General features: G+C 41.8%; 1 protein-coding gene across 4 annotated transcripts; it reads left to right on the forward strand.

The window, feature by feature from the left end:
- The first annotated feature begins 314 nt into the window (after nt 1-314).
- apc (APC regulator of WNT signaling pathway) lies at nt 315-27,374 on the forward strand. 4 transcript variants are annotated; one of them, XM_060896205.1, is made up of 16 exons: nt 315-540; nt 7,799-7,951; nt 13,981-14,065; nt 14,832-15,009; nt 15,265-15,373; nt 15,548-15,661; nt 16,218-16,301; nt 17,151-17,231; nt 17,668-17,766; nt 17,985-18,363; nt 18,955-19,050; nt 19,155-19,294; nt 19,381-19,458; nt 19,574-19,690; nt 19,791-20,005; nt 20,131-27,374. In XM_060896205.1, the coding sequence occupies exons 2-16, from the start codon at nt 7,817-7,819 to the stop codon at nt 26,492-26,494; spliced, it is 8,274 nt and encodes a 2,757-aa protein (XP_060752188.1). In that variant the 5' UTR covers nt 315-540; nt 7,799-7,816; the 3' UTR covers nt 26,495-27,374. The 4 variants fall into 4 exon arrangements, with proteins under 4 accessions (XP_060752188.1, XP_060752190.1, XP_060752191.1 ...); XM_060896207.1 differs by having other exon boundaries at nt 334-422; XM_060896208.1 differs by lacking the exon at nt 315-540 and adding an exon at nt 4,796-4,814.
- The last annotated feature ends 145 nt before the right edge of the window (nt 27,375-27,519 follow it).

Genomic DNA, 27,519 nt, shown 5'->3' on the forward strand with positions numbered 1-27,519 from the left:
ATAAGATGGAATGACACTTGAAGAGATGGCAATAAGGTAGAACAAGAGAGAATGAGAAAGAGAAAGGAATAAGATAAAATGATCAATGTAATAAAAAGGAAAGAGACTGAAGTGGAAGGGAATCCAGGTGGGATTGACAGGATTAACACGGAATAAACACTTGAATAAGATGGAATAGTTAAAGATAGTTAAATGCAATGTGATTTAATAGACTGGAAGAAAATAAAAGAGTTGAATAAAACGAATTACACCGACATGGGGCACCGCTAGCTGGCAGTGTTGAGTTCAGCGCGGCATTGCAATGCGCATGCGCACAAGTAGCCGCCTGCTTCACAATATGGCGTAAGAGTCGGACTAAACGTTGTTAAAGGAGGAGAATTCAGACACAAAAGAAAAAAAAAGTTTTGTCCGAAACACAAGAAGTGAGTTGGTGACTCAAGTCCGCAGGCTGTGGGTTGTTTGTGAGCGGACACCATGTTTTTAAAGGATAATTTGTGTCCGAGGCGTTAAAGTCGCACAACTTGGTGAATGTTTGTGCAGGTAAGATTTAATGTTATCTTTCATAGCTCGGAAGCTAAGCTAACAAACAACAAAGTGATGATGCAGCTGAATGATGTCTTATTTTCACTGCGATTGTACATTTAGTTTCGTAAACCGTGTTGGACGATATGCTTTTTAACCTTTAGTCTCTTTAGTGAGGTGTAGTAGACGGACCTCCTTCCCGAAAGTTGTTTGTTTAGGATGGGACGCGTTCCAAATCGGTCCTGGCTGCTCGTCCGAGTGCACTTTATTCGATAGGAGGAAATGGGTTTTACAGCGTGCTTAGTGCACTAGACCTGCGTCACGGATGGATTTGGGATACAGCTCAAGGCTGGCCCATGGTAAATGAACGAGGTAGTGGAACGTTAATCCATCCAAACACTATTAACTACATCCCAAAAAGGCAGTTACACACACACACACACACACACACAGTCACAGTGCTTGGCAAAGTGTCTAGGGAGTTTTCTCACTAGCCTAAGTCTGTTAAAATAAAAAAAAAAGTGCTGTTAGTGTTATTTTGGCTTTCAGCCTGCATGAACATCACCATTTTATTAATGATATATGATTCATTAACAGAAAAGACACAGATCATGAAGTTCATTGTCATTTACAGTCTTTTTTTTTTTTTTTAAACCATCACTCTCTCCTGTTTGTTTAATAAGAAAGACCTGTGCTTGTGAAAACAGTCCACTATGATGTGGTTTTATGTGAAGATTAAAAAAAAAAGGGTTCCATCCTTAACCGTCTCACGAGACTGTCTGTGTCTCGATACACACACGTGAGCTGATCCATAACTGTCTCATGAGACTGTCTGTGTCTCGATACACACACGTGAGCTGATCCATAACTGTCTCACGAGACTGTCTCTCTACATACACACAAGCTGATCCATAACCGTTTCACAAGACTGTCCGGGTCTCGATACACACGTGAGCTCATCCTTAACCGTCTCACAAGACTGTCTTTGTCTCCATACGCACGTGAGCTGATCCATAACTGTCTCACGAGACTGTCCTGGTCTCTGTACACGCACGCAAGCTGATCCATAACCGTCTCACGAGACTGTCCGGGTCTTGGTACACACACACGAGCTGATCCATAACCATCTCACGAGACTGTCCGGGTCTCTGTACACGCACGCGAGCTGATCCATAACCGTCTCACGAGACTGTCCTGGTCTCTGTACACGCACGCGAGCTGATCCATAACCGTCTCACGAGACTGTCCTGGTCTCTGTACACGCACGCGAGCTGATCCATAACCGTCTCACGAGACTGTCCTGGTCTCTGTACACGCACGCGAGCTGATCCATAACCGTTTCACGAGATATCAGCTTTCCGTCTGCACCAGCCAAGCTCTTAATGCATTAACACCAGAGGAAATTTCAGATCGTCTTTCACGGGCTATTCTAAGCCGCACTTTTGAATTTGCACGTGCCAGCCTATTGTGCATTCAAAAACTTCTGGGTTTTCTAGGATTTCTGAAAGAAAACCCATCAGAAAAAACATACAAAATAAATAAATCAAAAGGAAAAAACAATTGGAACATGATAGGAGAATCTGTAGATGTTTCTGTAGATATCCATCTATCTATCTATCTATCTGTGTGTGTGTTTATACTGAGTATACTCTGCTTTCATAAAGGTGGGACATGCAAGACACTAGGAATAAAAAATAAACCCCACAGTTGGTTATATCTCAGTCAATATATGGTAAAAAAAAAATTATATTCTTGTATCTGGAAATGTTCAGGATTGTGGATTTTTTTTTTTTTTTGTCTAAAATAGTTTTTTATTCCTTTCCATCTGTCTTGCTATGTTGAGTTTGTCTGCATGCCTTCTCACCCAAGCACTCACTCAATCATCATTCACCTATTCGTCTCATAGTTTCATCTTTCAAAACAACTCTGATTTGTTGAATTGTTGATTTCCTGCCATTTGTCCTCTGCATGACAGTGTGAAAAACGATCAGTGTTGTAACAGGCCTGATTTGTGTTTGATCCGTGACCATGCAGGTGAAAACGCACACCAGCTATGCATCGTTCACATGTTAGCCCATGTCTTTTTCTGGAGGATCGCAAGTGTGAAATGTATGCACTGAATAGGCGTCTGAGACGATGGGTTTCTATGGTGGGATCTATTTCTAGCAACTATGTGATCTGAGACACTGCTTTTAGTGTTTTCTGTGCACGTCACATGACGCGTAGCTGTTGCATCACGTACATGAGGTAAATGTGTGTGTGGAGGTATCTCAGTGACTTTGATTGTAGCGTACACTGTGGGTTTAATATTTTCTTAAGTTTCTCTAATAACCATTAAAGTGAGAGATTTCTGTGGGTTGAAATGTCCCTCTTAACAGAGGTTTTTCACAGTCGTAAAGTCTGGTTCTTTCAATTACTGTAGACTTTCTGTCGAATATTCAAACATGGGTACTTGTTTACGATTCAGGTTCTGTCTTGAAGATATGCAAAGATTATTCCTTCCATCCATCCATTAATCCATTTTATTTATTTATTTATTTATTTATTTATTTTTTTTTTGGGAAAAGGGAAGCCCGGAGCTTTATCCCCCGGGAACCCTTACATCATGGATAATTCAGAGATTTAGCCAGTCAGCCTTCAACACATGTCTTTGGACTGGGGGAGGAAGCTGGAGTACCTGGAGGAAACTCCTAAAGCAGATGGAGAACATACAAACTCCACACACCAAGTGGGGACTGAAATCAAACCCCCAATGCCTTTCATTAATGGTCTTGAAGTCACCCTGTCATCTGCTTCCAGCTTCGGGCCTCGCGCCATATTTTCCCAAAAATAATTTTGTGGGCTAAATACAAACTGCAAACAATCCGTTTCTTATTCAGCCGTCTCTCTCTTCCTAATGACTGTGGTGGAAAATTCACAAAAGACACCTTTTCTTCATTGTTTCTACAACAATAAGCAATTAAAATTTTTTGCCCGTTTAGGTTTTAACGTCTAGCATAAACGCACTAATTCTTTGCAAATCACTCATTTTCCCACACTTCAGCTCTTTGGTAAGCATCTCTGAGAGGGAAGACTGTCGAACAAGAGTCTCTGCCAGTGTTCATTTGAAGCTTTTCAGACCCTCGGACCTAATTTACATGAAAAGAAGGGGAAAAAAAACCCCACCAGAGTACATCCTCCTCCTACCAGTCTTTCCATTCATTTACACAGCTAAGAGAAAACGAAGGCCGTTGAATGTGCTTTAGCCCAGTGTTGACAAGGGCTTATTCAGAGGCTGCCATTCTTAAAGCTTTAGTTCTGCTACAGTAACACAAGCACTGCACCATACTAATAGCGCCATCGCCGAGTTGCACTATACAGGCGATCGCTGGATTTAAGACCGACACACCGACACGGTGAGGACAAAACGCTAACACTTGTGTTTTCACTGTTAAAGCGATGCCTTTAAACTGAGAATTTGGTTCTTGGTGACCAGCGTTAGGGAGACCGTGTAGTCAGCCAAGTGCTCAAGTTACTAAAGTTAGCTTGGTTTGACATCCTATCTAATGTCCACTTGGTTAATGATTTGTACTGAAGTCTGTTTTTTAATCTGGACTTTTCAGCTTCTAATAAGTTTCATATGTTTACTAATTCACTAATATTACATATTCAGTGTAGGTTAAAGTGAACATACGCTGATTTTAGTTCATATTAATGACCCTTTTTGGCTTGAGGGAAGAAATCTAACCAAGCTTTTAAAAGTGGGTGGGGCTCCTATGTATTATTAGTGAATGGGCGGGACTTCCAAGTGGCGTCAGTTCGTATCGGAGAACAATCATTGCAGATTAATATGCTATTATTATTAATATTTCTTCTTCTTATTATTATATTATTTCATTACACTGACTCCTTTTGTCAATGTTGTTTGCTGAAGCCGTAATATGTACATAATTATGTACATAATTAGGCTTTGCTTTATTGATCTGTTAGCTCCAAGCCCTGACCTTTAGGCACCATGACCTCCCACACCACCCCATCCATCCCAATTACAACCTTCCTCCCTTCACTACACCACTCCTCTTGCTGCAAGAGCTCTAATTGAGGCGACGCAGCTGCAATTGGGAAGCAAGCCAGCCACCGAGCGTCCACTGCAGTGCCGGCTTTTATCACGTGAGCCTACTGATTGGCTCCCTCAGTGGCCCATGTGACCGTGCTGGCTGGATGCTGTCGTGCAAAAAAAAAACAAAAAAAAAAAACGAGGCAGCTCGAAGAGAGGGAGATGGGATGGAGGCTGTCACTGGTATCGCAATGGGGTAGGTTTTTGCTTTTCCATCTTTTACAGGATGTGCAGCTGAATTTTTTTTTCTCCACGATCCTAAGGATTCAAAAGCTGCTGTCGCGAATGAGCAGTGTCGTGTGTGTGTGTGTGTGGGGTTGAATAGTGAGGCGGTTCCTCTAAGCCTTTTGTTTTGATGCTTGTTGAGAGGCAGTCTGGGTGGGTGTTGGGGGATGTGCACTGATTCTCTGGTCCTTGCTTTATCAAGGCAAAAACGAAACTGTTTGTAGATGAGAAAAATCGGAAAGACGCAAATGTCCAAGTGAATTAAGAGGCAATATGGTGGCAGAAGGAGGGGCTGCTGGTTTTACCGGCGATGCTCAAACAAAGCAGATGTGTTTTCTCGGTGCTGCTTTTTCAGCACATCTTGCTCTTTTGATAACCTGTGTGTGTGTGTGTGTGGTTTTTTTTTTTTTTTCTTTTCAGGGAAGTTTGTAGAAATCAGCACTCAAGGTGTGCACTAACGGCTGTACGACAGCTGCCCCACTGTGTCTTTGTGGAGGGAAGGGAAGGGAAGGGCATTTGCTTAAGCTCTTGCAGCTTTACTGCAGGGTTTTTTTTTTAACTGAATGCTATCAGGCAGGGAAGCATATTCCATCCAAAAAGATGCACCTGAGCAGTTGAACAAAATGGATCCCATTCGATTTGTACCCCCTGACGGCTCTGACAGCACGTGCACAAGTAAAACCGCATTGGTTTTTAGCAATATAACGTACAGTAGTCGCCGTTACTCCGCAGCCCCGTTGTAGATTTGACCTCGTTGAACGTCTTCTACCTCGTCTACACCTCTAAAGCTTTCGTCGCATTGTCGACCATTTTATTTTCCTTCGCTCCTTAAACAGGATTTCCACCAGTACCCTAAGGATTTGCTCAGGATTTTCTCTACCTATACAAGGCTATACAATGCAGCCACATGACTCCATGGAGACAGAAAAAAGATTGTGCCACAAATGAGGTGATATGTTTGCATTAAACTCAATATTTGTGTTTGTTTGTACACCATGCAACATGATGAGGATCATGATTTTTCTTCCCCGAATGTGTGTCAGGAAATGTGTGTCAACGGAATATCCGTGGCACTCGGCCGCCAGTCCACGCCGTTCCATCGATGGCCGTACGGCACAAAAATCACTGATTAGGTTTCCTTTATAGACACAAAATCGTCTTTTGCCTGCAGTTAGGTTTCAGAGAAGCCATTTTACTTTGGCAGCCTTCTCTTCTCTTCTCTTCTCTTCTCTTCTCTGAATAATGGATGCGTAACATGGACATATGAGGAACAAGCCAATTTCAGACAAATATAACTTGGAATATATTCATCTTCTACAACTTCAGGTCTGACAGCAGCGTTGGCTCCATTTCATATCGCAGATTTATACTCAAATCCAAAAGCTTTCCTACAGAAAATGGTTTCTATAGTAACAGCGCACATGGTGCATGCACCACGCAAGCCAGGACCGCCGATGTAAAGATGTTATTTGACAAAGAAAAAAAAAAACGTTTTCTGTAAGGAGATGCCTGTTAGAGAAGGAGATTCTAGTGCAACACCACGTCGTCATGTTTTACTTTACTATAATCTCAGACCCGCTTGTGGTTCATTCCTTAACAAGGTTCAACTCAATGGTGCAGTAAAGCTACTGTTCAGGCCACCAATCACGCCCAATCATAGCACCCAGCATGACTAAGGTCAGACTTATAAACTCTGGGGTGTTTGGCTTCATCGTCTTTAACCACGTTTGGGTACCAAAGATACTTGTATACTGGGTTTCATATTTAAGAACCTTCTGCCTGTGCGGCGGGGGGACAAACGTATGAAACCAGCACGATCAATAAGAAACTGGTTACCATGACAACCCTGCTGTAATCCCTATTGTCTTATAGGCATATGGCCCATATTGTACCTGATTTGATATGTAAAGTAAAATGAATTAAGCATGGACCATCATGGAGAATCATGGTCTGATTTTGAGTTCAGCTCATTACCGGTTGTTAAAGACGTCCTGAAATTATGTTCAACAGTCACTTCCTGTTATTATGGGCTGATGTATAACATGTCTAATCATTTCCCAGTCCATTTGTAGCTCCTCCTGTTTAATATCTTACAACTCTGAGGTCTGATGTCGGTTTCATCCTGGTCCCCCAAAATAAAGCATGGTTTGGCTACAAAAAAATTGCCCCCAGGATGTAAACGAGTGTGATCACAACCCTGACCAGGATAAAGTTCTTACTCACGATGAACAAATGCATTTATGACTATTTTCTAAGTTTTGTTTAAACCATGTTTACACACAGCATGCATCTAGGTGTCAGCAGGGACTAGTCGGTCCTCTCCTGGCACTGTGAACACCGTTGCTTATTATCTGCGTTAAGTCATTTTAATGCTGCATCTCTACACACCTTATTAGTTTTTACTAATGCACTTAACTAGCTTTCTGTAATCATTTTAGCTAACTCGTTTATACTTGGTAATTAGGTTCATGGGAAAACCAGAACACTGAATTAGGCAACATATTAGAATGAATGTAGGATTTGTCTGAACGTCATTTTGGTCCAGTCTTAATTCGGAGGATTTCATTTTTATTTCTGTTGTTTTTTGTCTTGATAAATAGATTTCTGCTTATTTTGTGTTGTAGATCATGTGGATATTATTTATGCCTTAAACCATTTGGTGTTTTATTACAGATTGGCTACGAAACAAAAAAGTGAGGAGGATTCCTCTGAATATCTGTATTTCAGTTGTAAAATTCATTACTTGTGGGAAAATCCATATCATCTTATCCGCCCAGTGAATTAGAGGAATAAGGAATACGTTCGCATATCAAATGTTACGGACTAACCGTTCGGTCGTCTTGCGTACGACGAGAAATACGAGACCTCGATCTCTGAAAACGAGTTATCGATTTAACAACGCGTGCTTCCTTCCATCCCTTTTACAGTCTGTTATTTTTTTTTTTTGCTTCCTAGGTCAAAAGGTAGTCCAAGATGGCTGCAGCATCATATGATCAGCTGCTGAAGCAAGTGGAGGCCCTGAAGATGGAGAACTCCAACCTGAGACAAGAGCTCGAGGATAACTCGAACCACCTCACCAAGCTGGAAACTGAGGCCTCTAACATGAAGGTACGAGTGAAGCGCGAGCCGTCTGCCTCCGTTTACTTCACCGGCTGCTTAGAAAGCCGAACCTTGAAAGAGCGAATTGCAGCAATTATCGCTGTAATTAAAACATCGTCCAGCGGGCTTTATTTACATCCTCGGGTCAAGGATGTTGCTCCTTTTATTCATGGTTATTGTAATCTGCAGCCTTTGAACTGGACTATGATGCACTCACATGAACTATCCACCTGTTTCTGTGAACGTTCAATTTGCAGATAAGAAAACATGAATGAAATTTGGTGAGAGGAATTTACAATGGGCTGATGGTTTCAGAGACTTTCAATAAACGTGATCGATAACTGTGTACGTGTATCCCGAGTCTGGAAAAGAAGTTAAAGGTGGGGTGCACGATGTTTGAAAGCCAATGTTGACATTTGAAATCACCAAAACAAACACGCCCCTAAGCCAAATGGGTGTCACCCCTGTTTTGATAGCTCCGCCCACACCATACATACGTAACCCAGGCAACTATTTTGGTGGAACTATTCTGGCCGAGGGGATATTATTTATCAATAAATGAACTCGCTTCGTTTCACGCAGAAGACGTTCAGTTCTCTTCAGGGCTGGAAAGCTGATCCTATATTAACATATGCTTCTTGCCTTATCATAAGCCTTTTTATGGTTTTTGTTTTTATCCGCCATGTCAATGTTTCAATCGCTTTCTGCTAATGTCAGACATGCGCACTGAACACTCTCTCCGTGTTGACAAGACACGCCCCTTTTTGCTCATTGGCTACACGTTTGTTTTGTTTGTCGGCCCGACTCAGTTTTCTGAAGCGTTTGTCAAACATCGTGCACCCCACCTTTAAAGCTACTGATATTACGTCAGTACTATTAAGTCACTCGTACAACGGCGTGAACTTTAAGGCACCAGAAGAATATTGTCTTCATTTTTGTTTATTCATTTTGTTATATAACACCTGCGATTAGAGCAAAGTTATTTTCTCAGTGTAAAGAATTTTTCCTTATATAAAAACAGCAGAATTTCTTTTTTAAATATAAAGTCGTTCACGTCAAGCCGTTAATATAAAGCCGTTATCACAAACGCATAAATATTTTTGTAGTCGCATTACAAGACACATGTATACAGTGCTAGATATTTACAGCCCCATTAAATTATCACCCTTTTCTGGATGCCTTTATTGACCTTTTAAAAATTGTAGGAAAAAACGAAGGAGAGAAAGTCTCGAGTGTCATAACCTGGAGGAACGTATTGAAATGTGTCTTTTTCTCTAAAGCACAATTATTATTTTCAAACCTGGAATTTTGGTTGTATATTTGAATGAATTCGTTTGCCTGTGTTTCCCGGTCAGCTTTATCACACCGTGACTTTAGCTCTTGACCTCCTTCTGAATAGTCTAGAAATATTTGCATTTTCTGTTAACAGTTAATCTGACTTTTTTGGATATTTGATTAAAATTTGCAAAACATTTGAATGGAAATGTACCATGTGGCTTTAAAGGGTCAGTCAGCATTCATACTGCATTTTCTTGTGCCTTCATTTCATACGAATGACCTATTTTGGAAGCACCCGGTCACTCACACTTGGCATCCTCACCAAGAAGTTTCCTACTATAATGCCTGATTTCTTCACTCCTCTCTCCCCCCTCCCACCATCATGGCAGAAACATCACCTTCGATCCATCATTTCCACCTGAATGCCTTCATTTCTTTTCCAAATCCACGGCCAAGCTTCAGCTCTTGGCTGGTTTTCTGCTCGCCTGCTCGGGGGCAGCGAGTCATTCGGATGTGACCTGGCAGCTTTCAGCCGAGGGGAGATGATGGCGGTATAAGAGGAAGAACTCCTTTCTAAATGCATGTTAGGTTTCCTTTTTTTAAAACGTTTATCTATTTGCCGTATATTTCTCTTGGATTAACCAGATTTTTTTGTACGGTTATACTCTGCCACATTTGAGCGGCTCATGCGAATAACGAGGTCTGAGCATTTGTGCCATATTCTGGAAGCACTTTCTGTGTTGCCGGGGGAAACGGAAGCAGATTAGCGTGCACTCTCCTATTCATTCGTCGTCGGATCCTTAAAGGGAAATGAACCCTTTTTTGGTTGGTTAAATGAGAACTACGGACATGCTAGAGATGATATTCATTTAGATCTGAATGATCAGACTAGATAATAGAAATAAATAGCCAGAAGATAATATGAATAATAATAATCTTGTTTGCTGTATTATACTTTTACATACCACCCATCTAATACAAATCATATACCTACAGTATGTTGTCTGCAATCTATGCAATTCCCTTCATGCAAGAGAAACAGGCTTTTTTAAACAGAGATGGCCAGCCATTCATTCCTCTGTCGCCAAAAGCGAATTCAGTCCCTTTATGCGTCTCGCCGTCATCCCTTGCTAGCTAAAGGACATGGAGAAAGGAGAAGAATTTGAAAACTGTGAGGCGTCTTAAAATGTTACATTTCCTGTGTTTTAGTTTGGGTTCTGCAGAGGTTTTGGATAGATGTCCTCCTACGTTTTGAGGGGAAAAAAAAGGAGTGGAGATACCAGTATGGTAACATTTCACTGTCCCACATGCCAGTACGTTTGCCAGTTCTAGAAGTAATCACAGCCTTTTGGACACTAATGAGACATTGCTTTATCCCCATGCAGTTTGGCTGACATGATGAATGTGGGCAGTACATGTCTTCCTTACAATCTTCAGCTCGGACCAGTGAAGTGCACTCTTTTTTTTTTTTTGTTTTTTGGATTTCTCTTTTTAAAATGTCTTATTTATTTTTTTACAGCCTCACTCGGATTACATTTCAGTGTAATGCAATGAATAAGAAATAAATCGTTTACTTCCCTGTTAGTGTGTGTATACATATATACTAACTGTGTGTGTCTGCAGAATCTAATTGACTTTCTGGCTTTATTTAATTTTGTTTCAAAGCACAGAAAAGCACTGCTTTGTGTCAGAGCAATATATATCCGTGCATAGATATTCTTCTCGTACCTGTTTTGATCGATTGCTCTCTCCGTGACACAGGCTTAAATCAGCCATCTTCCTCAGTCACCTCCTTTTTGTGACGCTCCCTTCCTGGCTTTGTCTCGCTGATGAATGTGGTCCATTTCTGTCCTGTGGCCATTTCCTTTTTTCCCAGGCTTCCGGAGGCAAACATCTGCAGGCAGACAGTAAACACCTCACATTCATTAACGACTCCACTTCCTCCCGTAGTCCTGGTATACTGCATACGCAGAACAGTGCATTGTTCCAAAATGGACACATGCCCATCTGTAAGGCTGTAATGGTTTTTGCTTGCTGGTAACTCCGAGCACTTATCTGCAAGATAAGTCAAGTGTCGGTTGTGTGCATGTGAACAAATTAGCTTTGGGTATGAGCACAGACTGAAGAAACTAGAACTGTATCTCAAATCATGTAGTTGTGTACATAGTGTAAAATAATCTAGATGTACATAAAGTACACAGGTGACTCTTACTAATGCCACTTGAATAGCTGCTGCTTTCAGACACGTGACCGTCAGACCCATAGTGTTACCCTGCGGATCAGACCCCGAGGAATCCCGTTTAGTCTCTTACTTAGCAGTGAGTTTCTTTCTTTCTGCCTGCACTGGTGACTCATTGTGTCATAAACATCTGAGCTCAGTTCCTAAAACAGAAGCTGTACAAAGCTTCACTTAGCGACGAATGAATTTGAAGCCCGTTTAGTCATCAAATTAGAGCAGACAAAAGCTCTGTACTATACAAATCTGTAGAGTGTGATGACATAATGGATGCTTAAGTGGGAAATTATTGATTGCCCTCTAATGCCTGCTAATGCTCTGTTGCATAATTGTGGTAATGTCAAAGAAACCGTAGCAGTTAAGTAGCAGTGAACTGATTCTGATACCGATAGACTACTAGTTCTCAAGAATAACTGTGTCCAACGAACCACCTTCTTTCACAGGAAGACGTCAGCAACACTGCAAACAAACAACCATGATTATATAACGCTAACCATTCAGTCTGACCGGTGAGACAGATCAGATTCAACATTTTGAGCCTTGTGGCCAGAGAGTTGTACAGAAAGAGATCGTATACCTCAGAGCATTGAAAGGAGCGTCTGAGGATTTGACGGTTATCGAACGTCATCAGAATCGATTGTTGGTTTTGGCTAATGCTTTTTACAAATGTTTTAAATATTGCAGAGGTATATTATGCCTAGCGATTCAAGCCAGGCCTCAGTCGCACAATTCTGCCCTGTGGTGGAAACATAGACCGTCCTGCAACTCAGAAGGTAGCTCCTGAATACTTTAGTTCCTTAACAAATAGTTCCTGAACCCTGTGTGAATGCTAGCTCATGTAGTGGTTTTTAAGCTGGCTTTGCTCATTTTTTTTTTTTTTTTTTCAGTCCATCAAGCTGCGTAACACATGTCTGCATGCGCATGTGCTTTTTAATTCACATCCTGGATCAATGGCATACAGCCATGACAGTTGTATTTATATGGAGCCTTATACTTTCAACCCCTTATTTTCCTTTTGCTTCCTATCTGGTGGAATCCTATCTGCCTTGTTTTTCTCAAGGATGTTTACCACCAGGAAAGAACAGAAGGTGGGTCTTCCCCACAGCCCCAGGCCGACTTGAGTATCCCTATAGAATACTCAAGTGCCCCTGGTATTCTTGGTTCCATCCCTATAGATGAGTACCACATCGATTTCCATTACCAGGAGGATAGAATGACATTTTTAAAAGTGTGTGTGTGACTCTATGCATCACTGCTTCCATGTGACAGAATTTCAAGGGCATCTGCTGTCCCTTCTGGATCCATGCAAGCTGACACCGTTCCTGACGTTGAACAGCACAAGCGAAAGCTAAATTACACTCATGAGCCACCACTTGTCAGGCTGAATATTGCCTGCTGTGGATTCGGCTGCTCGAACACTGTAATTAACCGTTCTCCGGGTTACTCTGCATTTTTAAAATTGTAACACTGAGCCGAAACGAACCGAAACCAAGAGAAGAGTTGTTATAATCCGCTCTATATATTATTCTGACTAAGAGTGTAGTAAGAGGTCCTCAATCATATGACTCAGTCCTCTCCAATAATGAAGCCGTTGTTTCCTCAAGTCTACTCAGCGATGTCTCATTTTGTTTGGGGGGAGTGATATTAGTGTCACAGGCAAGCAGCCGTTTTTGTTTGCGTCCTTTTTGGCCGGTGATGGGTGTCAGCTAGGAGGTTAGAGGCCTAAGGCCATGCATCTGAATGGGAAGTGGCTGTTTTCCACAAGCCTGCATACGATGGGAGGAAAGAGCTGCTTCCTGCGAGGCACAATGCCTGCTCCATGGATTAGCTGAACGACTTCGATAAACTGGATACAGGAACAATGTTATTTCGGGTCTGGGGTTTAAAGAACATATCTTGGAGTAGCTTTAATGTGAAAATGGAATAATAACTATATTGTGGTAAGTAGGCAGCCATTTTTTTCTTTTTTTTTAACGTTAAAATTGGTGTTTAAGTGACGGTTATATCGTATTATTATCTACATTGTGTCATATGGCTTGACACTTGGTGTGAACAGAATCAACTAAACAACTAAACAGGCATCTTCAATTACACTATAGCAAATATAAATGATTGGAGTTATTAGAGACGCTTGAGAGAAAAAATGTTCGCACGGTAAATTCCTATGCCACACGCGCGTTCTGTTTAAAGGCACGCCAAAGAAAAATGGCTTTTAAAAGAGCGACCACTTCCTTTCCGTTCGCATCTAGAGATGTATCTAACAGACAGAATGGCAAAGAATTAGCAAGATCACATCTGTGAGACTTCAAAGCAGTTCTGAGCTTCTGACAAGAGAACCTGTTTGATGAGACTTCAAAGCTCTTTGATGTTTACCGTTCTCTTCGCTTTATCATAACCACTTTAACCTACAGGCAAAAAAAGAGGCAAAAACATTTCCCTCCTTTTAGTCCGGTACTTTTTTTTTTTTTTTTTTGATCTCCAGGATCTAAAGATTACATGGCCCTTCTTTGTTTGTCTGATACAGGAGGTGCTGAAGCAGCTCCAAGGAAATATTGAAGACGACTCAAATGATTCCCAGGGCCAGATTGACTTTTTGGAGAGGCTTAAAGGTATGAGTGTTCGTTTGCGGTGACCAAAACTGTGTGGACACCTGACCATCACACCCATATGTGGGGCCTTCAACAAAGTGCTGTCACAAAGATTGAAGCACACAGTGGTATAGAATGGTTTTTGTTCCTGCACTACCGTGCACCTGTAAACAAAGCCATCTCCATGAAGACACAGTCTGCCAAGGTGGGAAGAGAACAACACAATTGTCCTGCACAGATCCTTGACCTTGACCAAAATAATCACTTGTCCTCACTAATTCTCTTGTGGCAGAATGGCTAATTCTCAACAGCCACACTCCACAATCTAGATGAATATATCCCTAAAATATATAATGAAATATTCAGAAAGCACATGTGGCTGTGATGGCAAGGTATCCACATTTTCATCACAATCAACATCATTTTGTCTCTCAAGAAATCAAGTTATTTTTTTATATATTTACATTTACAGCATTTAGCAGACACCCTTATCCAGAGTGACTTACAACTGAGCAACTGAGGGTTAAGGGCCTTGCTCAGGGGCCCAGCAGTGGCAGCTTGGTGGACCTGGGGTTCGATCAGTAGCCCAACACCTTAACCACTGAGCTACCACATCCCTATATATATTTATATTTAACTATCCAAAGTGTCCCAGTGCTATATTTGTTCCTATTCAAATCAAACATTTGTTCCTATCCCTCCACTAAATACCGGAGAAAGCTACTTCCATTAGCAAGAAGCTTCATCAAGATTTTATTCTTTTTTTTTTTTTCTTTTGCTTCTCCAGAGATAAATCTGGAGCCTAGCAGTTTCTCAGCGGTTAAACTGAGATCTAAAGCGTCCATGCCAGGCTCAAGTTCAGGCCGCTCTGCTGACAGCAGCCCCATGGGTTCCTTTCCAAGGAGAGGAGTCACAAACGGAGGCAGAGACAGCGCCGGATACCTGGAAGAGCTTGAAAAGGAGAGGTGAGCTTCCTTCACCTTATGAACATTTAATTCCCTTGAGCTTGTTTAGATTCCCCAGGCTCTAAAGTCAGAGGGTTCGCTAGATCTAAAATTGTTTGTGCTAATTTTATACTGGCGCTGTGTTGCTTTGTTGCTTCCCAGCTGTCAGTGTAATAATGCGCTTATTCCTTTGTAATATTTAACAGCTTGTGTGTGTGTGTGTGTGTGTTTTTTTTTTTTTTTTTTTTTTTTTTTTTTTTTTTTAAATCTGTTTAGGTCCTTGTTAATGGCTGAACTTCAGAAAGAGGAAAAAGAGAAGGATTGGTACTATGCCCAGTTGCAAAACCTCACCAAAAGGATCGACAGCCTGCCACTGACTGAGAATGTACATGCATAAATTAAGTTTATCACACATGGTATTGTTATTTTACCACTGGCAAAGTGTATCAGAAATTCCAATACTTTGATGGCTGGCATGTTGTGCTAGCCTTTTTTTTTTTTATTATTAATCTTGATTAATTTAATTGCATTGAATTAATCATATTGCTTTGCTGTGTAGTTTTCATTACAGACAGACATGACGCGCAGGCAGCTGGAATACGAGGCTCGGCAGATTCGGGCAGCGATGGAGGAGCAGCTGGGCACCTGCCAGGACATGGAGAAGAGAGCACAGGTGAGGTGTCATTTAATTAACACCTCACAAAGCTTTTAACAGAAAAATATATTCCAGGAATCCAATTTATATGGTTTATCACTTTAGCTTTTATTTATTTTTGACCTTTCGGCAGTACGGTTGGATTTTTTTCTGTTTTATCAGAAGATCAAAGGTCTGCTCAATGCTCACCTTGTGGAAAAGCCAGTTCACTGAAAGTGATATGAAGGACACAAACTTTTTTTTTTATCTAGTGTTGGTCTCAGAAAACATAATATCTGGACTAGGGTCTCCTTGTTCAGTCAAAAAAAAAAATAAATAAAGTGGCTCCTTGTTATTGATCCTTTGCCTTACTATGTTCCTACTGTTGCTTGGTGCACATTTTGGATAACCTCTGGTCAGATATAGTTTGCTTATCAAGGTTGGCACCTTGCTATTCCTTTGACCCCAGTTTTTATTCAAAGTGAACTACAAGTGAGAGCCTAAAACCTAATTTAAGCACAGGGATTTGGAACAGGTTAACACCTGATCTACCGTTGTTTCTAAATTTAATACAACCTATAATGTTTGTATTCAGGTGCGATTGGTGCGGATCCAGCAGATCGAGAAGGACATGCTGAAGTTGCGCCAGCACTTACAATCCCAGCCTTCAGAAACCGAGGTCAGTCTACCAAACTCACAACACCCTCAAGTTCACTCTCAAGCAAATAAACAATGGGATGTACACAGTAGCAGCATCCGAATATTGATCTTGTTCTGTGAAACAGGCAATAAGATGGTTTGATGGCAATGAATCTTTACATTTCATCAAAGGTTTTCTAATCTCAGGATTTGATGATTCAGGTCACATGATGAAAGTCTTTCACCCTCCGAGATCTCTCTTTTTTTTTTTTTTTTTTTAGTGTGTCATATACGCCGTTAGACCAGTTACTTTGACCCTAATTCTAAGGGGCTTTTTACACCTGGTCACTTCATGCGTTTTCTGTGATCAGATAGCTATCCGATGGTAAAAAGACCAGGTCTAAATGCCCCCCGAAATGTTTTGGAGACGGCTATAAATCCGATGGTTCAAACCACTTCAGGAGGTGGTCTGGGACGCATTTCAGATGAAACTGGACAGGTGTAAATGAATGTGGTTGTTCAAGCCACATACATCAGTGCTATACTCCTCCCAAACGGACGTATGTCACTCGCAGGTATAAAAAGGCCCAAAGCGTAATCACATTTTAATGGAGCAATGTTGTGCACCAAATATAGACGCTTTGTGTGACAGAACATGAACATATGTGAGCTTGACCTGGCTTTTAGATGTACAGATCAGGGGTCACAGGGCTTGCTGTGTGAGTGGAAGGTTTCATCCCAGATTGTGTGCGCATTTAAGATGATTAGGGTTTTATGATAAGGATGAATAAATCCACTTCATATGTAAGTGCAGAAATCTGCTTGTATGTTTCACATGCGCAATATTATATAACCTCCTCAATAGCATTCTGATTTTGCTTTTTCTCAGGCCAAGCATGACCTCATGGCCCAGGCAGAGGGGGCACAGGCATCAGGAGACACAGCCATTGGAAATGGAGCTTGCTCTCAGGTAAAGAAAGGCAAACTGTTCCTGCATTACTCACTGATATTGTGTTTCTTTTGTTTAGTTTTGGCATTTGGAACAAATTTCAAAGCTGCTTCAGACTATACAAGGAATGTTAGAAACATTAACTTAATAAATGTCTTTTAAATGCCCATTGTGTGCTTGCTGGTGAATTGCATGCCATTTTCCTGGCTCACTGAACAATAGAGTCTTGCAGACAGGTGGCGCCACAGACGTGTAATTGGATCAGCCACAGGGATCACGTGTGATTGATTGATTTTGTATTTATTTATTTATTCATTTTTTTTTTTTTTTTTTTTAAACCATAGTTGCCTTTACACAGTTAACAGTAAAAATTCAGCATTGACCTCCTCAATTAGTTATACTTTTGTAGTGATTTTTTAAATGATCATATAAAGATAACTCACTCCTTTTTTGCCAGGTCACAAGCTCTCGTATAGATCATGACACAGCCAGTGAGATGAGTAGTGGAGGAAGCTACTCGGTTCCACGTAGACTTACCAGTCATTTGGGCACAAAGGTAAACTAACAAACCAGAGTTGTCTCACAGAAGGCTATAGAAATGTTATGTAGCTGTGTGTTTTCTTTGAGAAAAAAGACAACCATCATATTTTTATTATTTAGACTAATAGATATTTTACCTACTAGGCATCATATTCAGTGCATTTCCTTGTTCACCAAAACATGCATATACTGTAGCGTGATGATGAAATTTTTACCATCGTCCTATCTTTTCAGGTGGAAATGGTGTACTCTCTGCTTTCCATGCTGGGCACTCATGATAAGGACGACATGTCTCGCACTCTCCTGGCCATGTCCAGTTCTCAGGACAGTTGTATAGCCATGCGTCAATCTGGCTGCCTTCCGCTGCTCATCCAGCTCTTGCATGGCAATGACAAGGACTCTGTTCTGCTGGGCAACTCTCGAGGCAGCAAGGAGGCCCGAGCCAGGGCCAGTGCTGCTCTACATAACATCATCCACTCGCAGCCTGACGATAAGCGCGGCCGGAGAGAAATCAGGGTTCTTCACTTGCTGGAACAGATCAGGGCTTATTGCGAGACCTGCTGGGAATGGCAGGAGAGCCATGAGCGTGGAGTAGACCAAGATAAAAACCCAAGTAAGGCTGGCTTTTGGGTTCTCTCTATACATTTTACTGCTGTATAAGCTAAATTTTGCCCTGTGGTTTAAGAATAATACTGTAATTAACATGTGTCTAAAGCACTATTCGGACGGGACTAGTTTTACAGGGGGTCGTTAGAGTAATTTCAGTTTCACAGACGTACTTTGTGATTTTAATCCCGTCCGAATCTGCCATGTCTGTCTTTTTCTCACACGACCTGTGTAAAAATTCCAGAGCAAATTACCTACTGTTTTTCAGCAAAATCGGCGCTCCTCTGAGAAATCTAATCCCGTCCGAATGCGAATGTCTGTGTTTGCCGAAAATGTTTTTACCAAGTTTATTGATCGGTCATATGACCATACGCAATCCACGCATCCTGGACATGTGGTCTTGTGCAACGCCCACATGTAAAACACAGACACTCCTACCTCCGTAATAAACACAGAGATGTTAGTCCCGTCCGAATCCATACATGAAATGACCGACGTCGGCTGAAAAAAATTCTAACTCAAACTTCGTTTGGAAAACTAGTCCCGTCCGAATACTGCTTAAGTGACACTGCTAATGAAATTTTCATTTGCATTTTAGTGCCTTCCCCTATGGAGCACCAGATCTGCCCAGCTGTTTGTGTTCTCATGAAGCTGTCCTTTGACGAGGAGCATAGACATGCAATGAACGAACTTGGTAAGCATCCTTATGTACAGCCATTTGCTTAGAGTTCCCAGTGAGCTGTGTGTCCAGAGTACTCTGTATTTTAAAATAATTACTGAACGGTTGCGGTTTTGTAGGTGGATTGCAGGCTATAGGCGAACTGTTGCAGGTGGACTGTGAAATTTATGGCCTTACGAGTGACCACTACAGTGTTACACTAAGACGATATGCTGGCATGGCTCTAACTAATTTAACTTTTGGAGATGTAGCCAACAAGGTAGTGCATTCCATTCGGGATCAGATTTAAATTATTATTGTTATGATTATATTACTGTTATTAACCATGGTATTTTTGGTTTACAGGCCACGCTTTGTTCCATGAAGGGATGTATGAGGGCCATGGTAGCACAACTGAAATCTGAGAGTGAGGATTTACAACAGGTAAATTAAGTATCATATAGCAATTGTGTATATGTATCTAACTATTTTACAGTAATTCTATTATTTATTCATTTTTTATTTTTTTTTTAAAATTTGATCAAATTCATTCCTTTAGGTAATTGCCAGTGTGTTGAGAAACCTGTCTTGGCGTGCTGACGTCAATAGTAAAAAAACATTGCGTGAGGTTGGCAGTGTTCGGGCTCTAATGGAGTGTGCTCTTGAGGTTCAGAAGGTAAGGACTGTATTAGGTGCACAATACACATTAACTGTTGCTATTTGTTTTCTATAACGACCTCTTATATGAATCTTTTTTTTTTTTTTTGTTTTTATAGGAATCAACACTAAAAAGTGTGCTTAGTGCCCTTTGGAACCTATCTGCTCATTGCACTGAAAACAAGGCTGATATCTGTTCTGTTGCTGGTGCATTAGCCTTTTTAGTGAGCACTCTAACCTACAGAAGCCAAACAAACACCCTTGCCATTATAGAAAGCGGTGGAGGCATCTTGAGGAATGTTTCAAGTCTTATAGCCACGAACGAGGAGCACAGGTGAAATTATATTCTATTGCTTTTTAAGTGATATGCTTCATAAGCAATTTTTGTTATTCTCACAGTGCCGCAAATGCTAATTCTTATTTATTTCACAATATTCTTTATATGTTTTTAATATATAGGCAAATCCTGCGGGAGAGCAGCTGTCTGCAGACCCTTCTTCAGCATCTCAAATCTCATAGCTTAACCATAGTGAGCAATGCCTGTGGAACTCTGTGGAACCTCTCTGCTCGAAATGCAAAAGACCAGGAGGCGTTGTGGGATATGGGTGCCGTTAGTATGCTAAAGAATCTGATTCATTCCAAGCACAAAATGATTGCTATGGGTAGTGCTGCAGCTCTGAGGAACCTCATGGCCAATCGGCCTGCCAAATATAAGGATGCAAACATAATGTCTCCTGGATCTAGCCTGCCTTCACTACATGTAAGAAAACAGAAAGCACTAATTGAAGAACTAGATGCACAGCATCTTTCTGAAACTTTTGATAATATAGATAATTTGAGTCCCAAGGCTTCTCACAGGAGCAAACTCCGACACAAGCACAATGTTTATGGTGATTATGATGGGGTGTGCAGGCCAGATGGTTTTAACACTAGCGGTGTTGGTGTTCGCTCTCCTTACATGAACACACCAGTTCTCTCCAGCCCATCTGCTCGGGAGAACAGGGGAAATGCAGACAGTGTTAGGGCTGAGAGAGACAAGAGTCTGGATCGGGAGCGAAGAGGTGCCGTCCCAGAACCTGACTCGGGTAAAAGAATGGGAATGCAAATTCCAACCACTGCAGCACAAATAGCAATGGTAATGGAAGAAGTACAAAACATGCACTTGGGCATAGATGACCGAACTCCTGGATCTACTCCTGACCCTCACGTAGTTCAGGATGACCTCATCAGACGTAAGACTGGGGTTCATGGTCACCAAAACATGTACAACTATAATAAACAAGATGCATCAGGGCGACCTTGCCCAATGCCCAAATTGGAGTATAGAGCTTCTAATGACAGCCTTAATAGTGTCAGCAGCACTGATGGTTATGGAAAAAGGGGTCAGATGAAACCATCTGTAGACTCTTACTCTGAAGATGATGAAGGGAAATGGTGTGTCTACAGAAAATATCCAGCTGATCTTGCCCATAAGATACACAATGCAAATCATATGGAGGATGATGATGGTGATCTAGACACGCCAATTAACTATAGTTTGAAGTATTCGGACGAGCAGCTCAACTCTGGCCGGCAAAGCCCCAGCCAGAGTGAGAGATGGGCAAGGCCAAAGATTTTGGACGATGAAATTAAACGCACTGAACACAATCCACCCAGGTCCCAAAGCCCAGGGTACCCAATGTACACAGAGGGAAATGGTGAAAGTGAAGATAAGCTTAAAAAATACCAGCCCCTGTTTGTTCAACAGGACATGTCTGTAGGATTCCGAACCAGGGGACCAAATGAGCAAAGTAGCAGTGCATCTGGTCATGGAATGAACAAAAAAATTAACCAAACTATTTGTACTGTGGATGATTTTGGTGATGACAAACCAACAAACTACAGTGAGCGCTATTCAGAAGAGGAACAACTTGATGAACAGCCTACCAATTACAGCATAAAATACAATGAAGATCACCACGTAGAACAACCTATCGATTATAGTCTGAAGTATTCTGATGCGTCTTCTAAAAAGCCAGTGTTCAGTCACTCAAAAGCATCATCTTCACAGAGCTCTGTCAAGGAACAGTTAAGCCAGGACAGTTCATCATCGGTTTCATCGATAAAAACTCAGAATAGGCAAAAACAGCTCCAGCAATCCTCGGCTCGATCGGGGCCTGGTAGGTCAATTCAAAAGACCACTTGTAAGGCTCCAACAATAAATCAAGAAACATTGCAGACCTATTGTGTGGAAGATACACCTATATGTTTTTCAAGGGGGAGCTCCTTATCATCATTATCTTCTGAAGACGAAATGGAGAGCTGTAAGCAAAATGTAAATGCAGCAAGTAATTACACGACTTTGGCTGTAGCCGAGAAGTCGTCCAATAATGTTCCTGATCAGCGCACAACAGAAGGCCAGTCATCCAGCCATTATGTAAGAATGAAGCCACCACGACACCAAGGATCTCATGTCGGGCATGGTGAGGGTTCCAGACATCAAAAAGCAGTAGAATTTTCATCAGGTGCTAAATCACCATCAAAAAGTGGTGCGCAGACACCCAAAAGTCCCCCTGAGCATTATGTGCAAGAAACACCTCTTGTTTTTAGCAGATGCACTTCTGTCAGCTCTCTTGATAGCTTTGAGAGCCACTCCATTGCAAGCTCAGTACAAAGTGAGCCATACAGCGGAATGGTCAGCGGCATAATAAGCCCTAGTGACCTGCCTGATAGCCCTGGCCAAACCATGCCACCCAGTCGTAGCAAGACACCTCCACCTCCACCCCCGCGTACGACATCCATAAAGCAGAAAGTTTGCATGCCACCACATTCTGAAAAACGTGACTTGGCACCAAGGCATGCAGCTGTCAATGCTGCTGTGCAAAAAGTGCAAGTGCTTCCAGATAATGACACACTTCTTCATTTTGCTACAGAGAGTACTCCAGAGGGATTTTCATGTGCTTCTAGTCTCAGCGCATTAAGTCTGGATGAGCCCTTTATTCAGAAGGATGTGGAGCTAAAAATAATGCCCCCGCTTCATGAGGATGACCACGGAAACAAGACTGAATCGGAGAAAGAAGACATTAAAGAGTCCAAGAGGCAAGACAAGCCTCCAGCAACTACTGAATCCGAGAAAGACATACTGGATGACTCTGACAATGATGATGATGATAGAAAGATCCTAGAAGCATGTATAAATTCGGCCATGCCAACAAAGTCTTCGAGAAAACCCAAGAAACAAACACCCCCAACCACTTCAAGAATACCACCACCAGTGGTCTGTAAACCCAGCCAGCTCCCTGTTTACAAATTACTACCCTCACAAAACAGAGGGCAACTGCAAAAACATATGGCACTAAGTCATGGAGAAGACATGCCTCGTGTATATTGTGTAGAAGGAACACCTACTAACTTCTCCACAGCAACATCTCTTAGTGATCTTACTATTGATTCTCCTCCAAATGAGTTGGCTGCTATTGAAATTCCAGCTCCCCAAGCAGAGGCATCAAATCAAAGACGAGACACCGTCCCAGAGGGTAAAAGTGCAGAAACAACCGACATTGCTGGTGCTTTTGACTTGCAGTGTGCTCCTGGTGAGAATGAAGGGGATGACATTCTTGCTGAGTGCATCAACTCGGCAATGCCAAAAGGTAAAACACACAAGCCATTCAGGGTGCAAAAAATGTCAGATCAGCCTCAGCATCCACCTACTGCTACTGGAAGTTTAGTCCAGCAAGAGTTTGAAAAGAAAAAGCCAACGTCCCCTGTAAAACCAATGCCACAGAGCAGTGAATATAGAGCAAGAATGCTCAAGCGACCAGATGCCCCTAGCAACTTTTCAGAGCCAGCGTTTCCTGATAAAAACACAGAAACAAAAAAACTAGAGTCTAAAGCATGCCCCAGATTGGCAGATAAGCCTTTGAATACTGAGGAACGTGCCCGTCCAGGTTTTGCCTTTGATTCTCCACATCATTACACGCCAATTGAGGGTACTCCTTATTGCTTCTCTCGCAACGATTCACTAAGCTCTCTCGACTTCGAGGACGACGATCTTGACCTTTCAAAAGAGAAAGCCGAGCTCCGAAAAGATAAGGAACAAAGAAACCTTCCACCTTCCAAAAGTAATGGAGAGCATTCTGGAAACAGGAAAAATGTGTCCACATTTCAGATTGCACCATCAAAGGCCCTTCAAAAACCAGGTTTTTCAATTGCATCCAAAGAAAATACTGGACCAGTGCATGATGAAAAGCAAAACTTTTCAATAGAGGACACCCCAGTGTGTTTCTCAAGAAATTCCTCCCTTAGTTCTCTTAGTGACATTGACCAAGAAAACAACAACAAAGATTGCTCACACAAAGAGGACACATCACAAGTAGAAGTGCCCAGGCCTCAAGCCTCTGGCTATGCACCAAAAGCCTTTCATGTGGAGGATACGCCTGTGTGTTTCTCTCGAAATAGTTCTCTTAGCTCCCTCAGTATTGATTCCGAGGATGACCTCCTACAAGAGTGCATCAGTTCTGCAATGCCAAAGAAAAAGAAGCAACCACCTAGAAATAAGAGCGATGACCACGGTGTTAAGGAAGAGAAAAGCATGCTAGCTGATGGTATTTTAGCAGAGGAACCAGACCTCATACTGGATCTCACAGATACACACAGTCCTATTTCAGAGCAAGCCTTGTCTCCAGACTCTGAATCATTTGACTGGAAAGCCATCCAAGAGGGTGCTAATTCAATTGTTAGCAGTCTGCACCAGGCTGCAGCCAGTCTATCCAGACAAGGATCATCTGATTCAGATTCTATCCTTTCTCTTAAATCTGGCATTTCAATTGGCTCCCCCTTCCACCTGCCTTCAAATCAAGATGACAATAAGCCACCTGCCCATAAAGGACCAAGAATATTGAAACCTGGTGAAAAAAGTACTTTAGAGACAAAAAAGAAAGATGATGATGCTGCTAAAAGCCTAAAAGGTGGTAAGAAAGTATATAAAAGTCTTATCACTGGAAAACCACGACCCAGTCTTGAGACCATAACTTCTCAGCAGAGACAAACTCAAGTTCCTGTAGTGTCACGAGGAAGGACAATGGTTCATGTCCCTGGTGTGAGAAGCAGTTCTCCGAGTACCAGCCCTATTCCAAAAAAGCCTCCTACTCGTGGACAAGCCACAAAACCCCCAGCTCCTCAGGCACCAAATTCTGGAAACTCACCTAGGACTATGAAAACACCATCAAAGTCAGACCCTAGTCCTGCTAGAGAACCAGCTGCTTCCCAGGGAGGATCAAGTAAAACCTCCTCTCGATCAGGATCAAGAGACTCTACACCATCTAGACCACCCCAACAATCCCTAGCTAGACCCATGCAGTCTCCTGGTCGTACCTCTGCCTCGCCAGGTAGGAACGGTCTAACTCCACCAAACAAATTCTCTCAGATACCTCGTAATGTTTCTCCAAGTGCAACTTCCAAACCTGGGTCTGGTCGAATGTCTTACCCCTCTCCAGGAAGGCAGCTGAGTCAGCATACACCTCCAAAACATAGTGGCTTGCCAAGAAGCACCAGTGGTATCCCCAGGAGTGAATCTGCTTCAAAAATTCTAAATCAGTGTGGAGCCACAGGCCCTTCCAAAAAAGCAGAGCTCTCTCGAATGTCTTCCACAAAGTCAAGTGGGAGCGAGTCTGACAGATCAGAGAAACCTGGTCTTGTTCGCCAATCCACGTTTATCAAAGAAGCCCCAAGTCCAACCCTGAAAAGGAAATTAGAGGAGTCTGCTTCTTTTGAGTCTTTGTCTCCTTCCTCTACTAGTCAGTCTCAAACACCTATTTCAAGTCCATCCTTACCAGACATGTCTCTCTCACTGCCTTATCAAGGAAGTGGCTGGAAAAAGTCCCCCCAAAGCCAAAACTCCTCTGAAAATGGAGACAGTAAGTCACTTAGGCGGCATGACATCTCCCGATCCCATTCAGAGAGCCCCTCTAGACTCCCAATTAACAGGGGAGGGACATGGAAAAGGGAGCACAGCAAACATTCTTCCTCTCTCCCAAGAGTAGGAACTTGGAAAAGGACAGGCAGCAGTTCCTCTATACTCTCTGCATCATCTGAGTCTAGTGAGAAGGGCAGAAGTGAAGATGAACGCCAGCCAGCTAATCCACCTCAGCGATCTGGACAGAACAAGGATGGGGGTCTCGAAAGAAAAGGAACATGGAGGAAAATTAAAGATAGTGACAAGGGACACTCAATGACTCTTGACTTACCTGATCCAACTAGCGATGTACGCACAGCACATCAAACGAGCGCCACAGAATCAGTATCTGAGGATGTCTGGGTGAGGATTGAAGACTGTCCTATCAATAGCCCTAAGTCTAGTAAGTCACCAACGGCAAACACACCACCAGTAATTGATGGGTTTTCTGGAAGACTACATCCTAGTGATTGGGACTTGAGTGAAATGCATCATAGGCAGCAAACAACCAACGAGAATGGAGCCAGTCGACGTCTTGGTTCAGAAACAAATTTGAATTTAATTCGAAGTAGTGAGAGTCTTGACAAAAAGGTGACTGACATAAAGCCTGTTTTAAGCACTCCAAATATTGCTACGGAAGTTCATGAAATTGCAATTGCTGAGCGTACACCTTTCAGCTCAACCAATTCCAGCAAACACAGCTCTCCAAGTGGTGCTGTTGCTGCCCGGGTTAGCCCTTTTAACTATACACCAAGCCCAAGAAAGAGTAGCGCTGACAACACAACACCAAGGCCATCTCAGATCCCCACACCAGTTAACAGCAGTGTAAAAAAAATAGACTCCAAAGGAGACACGACAGAAAGCGGATCCTATATTGTCACCTCGGTGTAAAAGTGTGCTAATGTACTGGACAATACTCGATTTGGAGAAAAACTGTTTAAACTTATTGTAGTCAAAGCAAATATACGGTTGTGTACTTTTTGCTGGTAGAATTGTGACAGGCACACGTGAATATCTGTGGACGAGGGGCAGGATGTATGCCAATTTGTACAGATTTAATTATGTATATATTTAATTTAAACCAGTGACAAGATCTGATCTTGTCTGAATTGAGGTAGATAATTACAGTGGAATATTGGGGATGTTGCGATACCTTTTGGTTGACCTTCCTTACTAATGCATTTGATTTTTAAGGAACTGTACACCTGTATTAATTCAAATGTCAAACTTCTTTCTAATGCCACATATTGTATGTTATGACTTCCGCTCCTTGCATGAACTCCTCCAATGTTCTGCTATTTCCTGAAGTAAACTTGATGAGCATTGATGTGGACACTGATAGCTGTAGTGTAACATTTTACACGTTTGTCTGTGCTTTTGAAAGGAATTAACTATGGAAAAACCATAGTTCACTTCCATAGATCACTTCCGAGGATATTTACAACGGACATAGATTATAAAAAATAAATAGATTCATTGCTCTGCTATTCGTGTACAACATTTTCAGGTGAGGTCAATGTTTTAAATGAACACTTTGGTTTATAAAGGATTGAAGTTGTTAGAATTAAATTATTGTAGGTTTTGGTGTTGTTTTTTAAAACCTAATTTACTTTACCCATTTTTCAGAGTTATTGCTGAAGCACATGATCAGATATACTCTTTATCCAAAACGCTACCTTTTTCCCCCTCATGCAATAAAGTAGGCTGAGTGATGTTTGACACTTTTCAAATTACAAATGGCAAATCGATGTAATAAACACCACTTTGGTGAGAGTTGCCTCCTGTGCATTTTATCATTGAACCTGCTACAGATTGCATTCCTTTTTTCCATTTGAATGAGTTTGTTTTAAAAAAAAATTATATCGTTAAACTTTTGCATCATTTTTGATCGTTCAATTCTGCCAATTATGTAGTAG

The sequence above is a fragment of the Tachysurus vachellii genome, chromosome 20 (genome assembly GCF_030014155.1).
Source record: "Tachysurus vachellii isolate PV-2020 chromosome 20, HZAU_Pvac_v1, whole genome shotgun sequence".
NCBI classification, from domain to species: domain Eukaryota; kingdom Metazoa; phylum Chordata; class Actinopteri; order Siluriformes; family Bagridae; genus Tachysurus; species Tachysurus vachellii.